Below are 7,638 nucleotides of genomic sequence, written 5' to 3' on the forward strand. Positions count from 1 at the left end.
CCCTCACACCTCACTCCCCAGTGCAAAACAAACACCTACTGTGATGATTTCTGGATGTGAAAAACATATGCCCACAATTTATGTAGTACTTGATCAAATGGTAGTAAAACAGCTTGGAAAAAAATTCATACAGAATCACTACACTTTATAATTCTGGACAAATGAAATACAGGAGAACACAAGTCTCTAAAGTCCTTCACATGGGGAAATTCTTATTTCAATACACTAGACCTACTTTGTTTCATTTCATGCAATCCACTGTTGATAAATTTAACTGGGTAACTAGTATTGTTTAAAAAAAGAACAAAGATTTAATGAAACTCTCATCTTGGCTCTACTACATTGCAATGAAATGCTCTACAAAAGAAATCCAGAGATCCCTGAAGACAGGCTGCATGAACAATTCTCTAAAGACCTCAAAACTTTTCTTCTATCTACCTTCAGATAACTCCTTTCCTCTTCACTCAGAACTATAACTACTGATACTATTTGTATTTCATGTGCAACCAAAGTATGCTAAAACCTATATAAAGAGAATTTGTTGGTTATATATAGACAGCACATTCACTGTAGATCAATTAGATAGATATTCACACCACCCTTTCTCATTTCACAGTCTACCTCTAGCTGGGAAAAAAGCAAAACCAGCTGGGAGATGCTGGCAGAGTAATACCATAAATGGAACTCCATGGAGACAGAAAGAATTTCATTAAGTGATGTAAGAAGGTTTTTTAAGGAAAAAGGTGATTGTTTTGGAACTGTGAATGAACACTGCATTTAATCTCAGTCCTTCACTAAAGATTATTTCTCAGAAAAATAATAGTAGTATACCACTTTTGGTTTAGAAGATTAAGGTTCTTTATTGGATACTGCTGAAAGACTACTTTTTACCTGGTGTTATTCAAAAGGATAGTGCTGTACTGTAGCAGTAACCAGAATGAGTCTAAGATGTGTTCTGATGCAGCAAAAGAAACTTGAGACAGTGGATGCAGGTTATAATTCTAATTGGCAGATGAAAGATAACATGATCTGAGGAGGAAAACTTGCCATATAAATAATAATATACACATACACATAAGCAATATGAAATCCAAGACATATTTTTAGCAACAAAGTTAACTCTTTGTAAAGTGTGGGTTTTCCCCCAATATAATCTGTTTCTCTTCTTAATGTAACTCATAAAATAAAATTAGAAGCTACATTTTGCACTTTCAGGCAGATGCAGAGAGAACGTTACACTGCCTAATATCTTCCAAATGAAAAGATTCAAGACTTCTGCTTAATTCTTACCGTAGCAGTTCTTGATTTTGCCATCACTTTTTCCTGCTTCACAGGTTTGTCTTCTTTCATCACTTGACACAAATAATTAGATTTCCATACCTTTGAAAATTCATGCTTCCTCTAAACAAAATATAACAATGAATTATATTTCACTGGTTACCTATAAAAGCAGGTACATGTAAGAACAAACCTTACTTGTAGATTTTCTAAACGAGCTTTTGCTTTTCGTGCTTGACCTTCCAACTTCTTGTTCAACTCAGTTACATCACTTAACTGAAAGAAGCAGAAAATATTTAACTGTCCATAAATTCAAAACTCATACCTTGACTTAATTATCACACTGATGTAACAATGTTGTTGAGCAGCCAAATTATTTAAGTCTTTTCTTATTAGAAAAAATGAAAAGTGATAGAAACAAAATCATCATCCATCTCCCTCAACAAATTACAGAATCATAGACTGGTTGAGATTTGAGAGCACCTCTGGAAGACATCTGGTCCAATCCCCAGCTCAAGCTGGGCCAGGAAGAAGTGTCATTGTAGTGCTTATGTCTGGCTGCTATGTCCAGACAGCTTTTGAATAGTTCCAAGGTGTTAGACTCTTATCACCTCTGTGGGCAACCTGTTCCAGGATAAATAAGACAGCAGCACTATCTCTTTGTTGACCTGCAGCCCAACCTTTCAGAGTGCAGGAGAAGAATAAGCACTACAATGGCACTCTTAGATATACATGCACTTCACATGTGATTACTTGTCATGAAGAAGTGACAAAAATGCACAAATCCAAGAATGTTAATCATAGTCTTGTTAATGGGGAAGGTGGTTACTAACCATGTTAAAAAACCAGTTTGCTTGGTGAGAAAAGATCAGGAAAACTGCAGCCTCCATTTAAATAAAAAAACCCATGACGCTCTATCCATACAACAATAAACAGCATGATCATCACAGAAACCCTCAGTTTGCACAGAAATGCAAAGATTTTACAGTGAGAGGAAATAATGAGATGGGCTGTATCAGAACCATCAACATCCTAGGACTTAGGTCTGACCTTCTTAAGGGAAAGAATAAGGCTCTACTGTAGGTTTTTATTGTAGTCAGATTATCAGAACATTAATTAGGTCAATGAATAAACAATGCTCAAATAATTTAGATAATTTGTGTATCACCATTTTAGATCAGACTTTACAGTCAACTGAGACAAATTCTTACTCTATGCATTAGTATGAAACACACCATTCTAGTTTACAAATTGAGAAAATACTGCCTTCATTAAAATTTGCAAAAATAACTGAAAATACTGATCAAACATGAAGTTAGAAATAAACATTCTACTTTTTATTTAATAGAATCAGCACAGCAATTTGGCACAACAAATCTCCACAGGGTGGATTCCATGTCATAAAATACTTTCTCTCCATCCATTTTCAATGGACTTCCCCTTCCTAAAAATTAGCTTTAGCTAGTGAGTCAGTAGAATAAATCATACTTCTTTGTTATATTGTAAAAGATCAGAAAGCCTAAATTTCAAGTAAAATTTCAAGAAACAGGTGAGAAAAATACTTTCAGTCATTTATACAATTCTTGTCCTAGAGAAACAAAAGGTCAGCAATTTTGCAAACTCAAAATGCTCAAATATTTGTTGACTATAACTTGTAGAATTATTTATGATAGGAAATAATAAAGTTTACCTGCTTTCTTAAAGAGTCATTCACATCCCTCAAGCTGTCATATGATGACTTCAGCCTCCTATTTTCTTTAGTTATTTCTCTCAAGGCTTCTGTCAGCTGCTTAACTTCTGCTTCATGTTGCTGTAGAAATATCAAATTCAAGAACACGTTTTAAAAGAGACTATTTGAGACACAATAAGTTCCAGTTAAGTGCTAAAAAAGTTGGACAAACTTTCTAATGTGAAGTTCTTCATGTCCAAATTTATATATTTAGTCAGCAGGGAGAAAAACAAGCTCTGTACTACCTATTAAGAAGGATCTATACAAAAACTGAGAGCAACATGCACAGCCTATAGCTCCTATTGCTGCCTGTTCTACCCAGACCAACTATATACATGTATATTTCTCAAACAATTCAGATGTGGAAAGCATTTATGAACTAAAATCAGTGACAAAGCTTTTACTTACAGCTCACTCTTCCAAATATCTACAAAAAGTTGTGACTGTGTTTTGGGGTTTCAGCTCCTGTTTCTGGCTTTGCTTACTCTGAATCACACAGAGTGAGAAACTAATCCCATGGCTTGTAAAGACTGGGGCTCTGGTTTACAGCACAAACATATGAATTATAAAATACAACCTGCATATCCACTGCTGTTCACCTCTTACTCCTGAAATTTGTTTTATATTTAATCTTCTCTGGACCTTCAATTTAAGTACCTCAGATTTGGTAAAATAGCAAGGTTTTATTTTACTGAAAATATTCTAGCTTTCCTTTCTCTCCTTCCATGAATTCACTCTTCTTCACTACTCTTTCTTTCCACACCCCCAAAGTCAGGTTGGTCTGCCTCCAAACTTTTTGAGTCTTTGTTTGTTAGTACTCTCTGCAATAGGTGTTATGTCAGAAGATCCCAATGTGTCTTAAAGCATTCCCAAGGAAATCCAGTGCAACTACAGCTAATGCAAAGATACTCACTTACACACAATTACAGATAGACCACATTTTCTTCTCTAACATTGGTCACATAGCTTTCACTATTTTACAAATAAATTACCTCCTTTTTCTAACTTGTAACTGCAAAATGTACTACACATCAGACAAGTAAATGCACCATTCTGAAACAGAAGTCATACAAAACCTCTAACAATATTGTTCAGTACTTTTTATTTAAATCTTTCCTTCGGGGATTTCAAGGACTTCAAAGAAATAAGCAGGATTTCCAGCAAACATGTGATGGCTTAAGATAACTACAAATTAGTTCAAGGGCATATAGAGCAATATCTATCACTAAATATATTCCTTCACCTCTTTTATAGCTGCAATTTTTGTGTGAACTTCTTCCTCAACACCTCTTATTTTAGCCAAAGCTGCTTCATGTTGAAAAAACAATGTTTCTTGTTCTGTTAGACAACGCTCTCGTTTCTGCAGTTGCAGAGCATACTCCTGCTGTGCTGAACTTTCTCTCTGTATCAAGAAAAAAATGTTAAGCTACTTTAAAAACCCATGTGAAATTTTCCCAAATTATGCTGAATTTAAGATTTTATCCCAGAGATACATTTAGCTCTCTGTGAAATTATAGTTACACAAGAGCCGCCTAATACAAAGTATCCTGACAGCCACCTCTGTTCAGTTTCCTCCCACATTAACCCAAAAGACCTTCATGTGCATTGGAATGGTTCAGCCTCCCAAAATGCAAAATTCAACTCTACATTGTTGCTCCAGAAAATTACACTTTGGCTTTTGCTTCCAAAATATTTGGATAATAAACAGAGTCTGATGTGACTGTCTGTGTTGAACGCTAGATTAATGACATTGTTTCTTTAACTAGTGAGAAGCATCCCTGAAAAAGCGGTGAAGAAAAAAAGAGATATAAAATTATTTTTATCTCATATATTGGAAAAAACAATTATGGCAGGGAATCCAGCAGAAGCTTAGGAACTATTACAGAGTAAAACCATATAGGAGGTTCTTCTATTAGTAGCCTAAAACCTGCTGGAGATGAGCTGGTGGGATGAAGAGAGGGATTTTGGAGGAGGCCAGGAAGGCAAGTGCTTTGGAATGCCTAGAGTCAGGAGAACAGTTTCAGATGTTCTCAAGAGAAGCAATGGTTGTGAATGTTTCTCTCTACACACACAGGGTGTCATGAGACAGTCTTGGAGGCAGAAACACCGTGTTCCAGCTCCCTCAAGCTGAATCTGCCCACCTACCCATCTACCTGGTCTACCCAAAATTCAAGTCAAAGCATCATTACTGAATCACTGAATTAATCTAGGGGAAGAGGCAGACGAAGACACAGATTTAGTATATAAGTAACTGTGATTAATATAAATTAATAGTAAAAAGTAATAGTTTTAATATATAAATAAGTTTTACTATATAAGTAATTTCAGATTTCTTTCTCAAAAGTGAGAATATTCATAGCATTATTCAACAAAAATATGAAGGTGATTCCAGTTCCTACCTGGAGCTTCTGATGTATGACAAATAATTCATCATAAATCTGACTGATGTAAGGTGGTATTAAACCTTGCCTATTGCATGCCTGAGCACCAGTTCCATGCACAATTTTCTTTAACAAACCATGGTTGATAATTTGGTCTGTATTTTCTTGAGTATTTGCAGCCAAATGAGATGGTAAAGTGAGGCCTGTGCACAGGATAAAAAATGCATTTTACATTAAAAAATCAGACCTAGCTAAATATTGTTATGATTGTTGTACTAAACCAGCAAAAATGTGTTCTAGAAATTCCGAGTTACAAGTACAGAGAGAGATGTATCAAAATGCGAAAGTAATCTAAAGAATTATAGAAATTTGTTTAAAGTTCTTGTTTCATGATTTATTCAAACTGATTGAAAATCAACAGTTTTATAAGTAAAACTATGCCCCTCCACTGCAATATAGAAATCCCAGAGATATCTGTATGGAATCTATGCACAGACTGAATCATGTCACCAAAATCTCCTATTATTTTCGTAAGGGCTTCAGGTAAGTGATTTGCTGCTGATTAGACCTTCGGGTGACATCTAAGTAACAGGACAAGACTTAAGAAACTACTGGATGCCACATCAGAAAATAACATTAGTATGGCTTCAAGTATGCCTGAACCTCCTAAAATAATGCTAAAGAAAGTACTCATGTGAAAGATAAAATCCCCACATTAAAATACATTTTAGGTGACTAGTGTATTTCTGAATTGAACAGAAATACATTTACTAAGGAGTTTTAAAATTTATATCTTATACTTCACAGAGAGTTGTAAGAATGTAAAAAAATAAGTCCTTATTACCTGTTCCCGCGAATATAGCTGTATTTTGAATGGCATCAGTTTCAGAGCAAATAATGCTGTTTTCTTCTACGTCTAGACCACTTGAACCACAAAAATAATCTTGCTCATCATCAAAACTAAAAGTATAAAAGAGCACTAACTTTATATTACTCAATTCCTTTCTAACATGATATATACCAGAGACTGAAACAAGTCTGTATAAAAAGGAAAACATTGCTTAATGTAAGACTTTGATATTTTACTGATAACAAATACCAGAGTTAAATCATTTGGATGAAAGGCATTGTTACTCACAAATCTTAACCACAGAAATTACATGTTGCTGACTTAAAAATTGTTACAATAACTAGGCTTTTCATGTTGTAAGCACATGTAAGTAACAGGTAAAACCAACACTCTTCTCTCACCACAAACCACCAAATTCCCGGAGAACTAAAAATACAACTCTCCTTTTTAAATTATATTTTCCTGTTTCGTGTAAAATAGCCCTTAAAAGAGATTTCCTGGCATTTGGAATTGAATTATCTCTAAATAAACATAAATCTGTTTATCAGTCTGGGCTATTTGCTTTCCTCCTAGTTAATTTTTTTATTGCCTAGTTAAGTTTATGTCATTCCTGTATTCCCTTAGCAATTCCAACATACACAGATTAGATTAGAAAGTGAAACAATATTCCTAATAAAAATCAGCATCCTCTTTATTGCATAAATTAGCTACAAACAGTTCTTTACTTAACAAGATAACAAGAAACTTTAAATAACTTTTGCACAGTCCAAACACATCTGTTTTATTTGCAGTTTTATGAGGAAAAGAAAAAAGAGAAATAAAACCACCTCCTACCAATCCCAGTTTTTCAAACTTTTCTGGAAATCACTAGATCTGATGCTCTTCTCTCTTCCAGCTTCAGTAAATTCTGACTCTAAGGAACAATTTGATAAAGAAATAGTTATATTTTTCAGTGAGCTGTCAGTGCCACCTGAAATATATAAAATTGCAACAATTTTATTTCACATTTGAGAAGCTGACATGAGGAAATCAATAAGGACTTATTAGAAGTACTTGCCATGTAGTCCATGTAGGTTTAAGAACCAACACCACCATTGATGCAGCCCAATGAATTATGAACTTAATTATAACAGCTTAAGGCATAGTAAGAATTATTTAGCTTTCACATGATTTGTCTGAAATTTTAGAGCTTGTCTGCCTATAGGAATTTTTCTGTCTCTGAAATCTGACAAATAGCCAGCTGTCTCCATGCTCCAGTGTCTGAAAGAGACTAAATGCGTTCTAGATATTAAACATTTATGTATCTTTAAATTAAAGCTAAATACATGCATTATGAAGTAAACTGCTACCAACTAATTCGAGCAGGACTTAAAGACAAACAGGCTGTGAACCACTGTTCC

The 7,638-nt window shown here is 34.5% G+C and overlaps 1 protein-coding gene across 9 annotated transcripts in view; it reads right to left on the reverse strand.

The window, feature by feature from the left end:
* Positions 1 to 7,028, reverse strand: part of CCDC138 (coiled-coil domain containing 138) — a 33,999-nt gene extending 26,971 nt beyond the window's left edge. For 8 of the 9 annotated variants that reach the window (XM_031056193.1, XM_031056192.1, XM_031056189.1 and 5 more), the window contains exons 1-6: positions 6,233 to 7,028; positions 5,407 to 5,591; positions 4,251 to 4,409; positions 2,969 to 3,088; positions 1,477 to 1,554; positions 1,291 to 1,401 (exon numbers count right to left, since the gene is read on the reverse strand). In XM_031056193.1, the coding sequence (XP_030912053.1) occupies positions 1,291 to 1,401; positions 1,477 to 1,554; positions 2,969 to 3,088; positions 4,251 to 4,409; positions 5,407 to 5,591; positions 6,233 to 6,446 (867 nt within the window). In that variant the 5' untranslated portion in view covers positions 6,447 to 7,028. The remainder of the gene's footprint in view (positions 1 to 1,290; positions 1,402 to 1,476; positions 1,555 to 2,968; positions 3,089 to 4,250; positions 4,410 to 5,406; positions 5,592 to 6,232) is intronic. The other variant, XM_031056190.1, reaches the window with a different exon arrangement.
* Between the last annotated feature and the right edge of the window lie 610 nt (positions 7,029 to 7,638).

The sequence above is a fragment of the Geospiza fortis genome, unplaced genomic scaffold, assembly GCF_000277835.1.
Source record: "Geospiza fortis unplaced genomic scaffold, GeoFor_1.0 scaffold192, whole genome shotgun sequence".
Classification (NCBI taxonomy): domain Eukaryota; kingdom Metazoa; phylum Chordata; class Aves; order Passeriformes; family Thraupidae; genus Geospiza; species Geospiza fortis.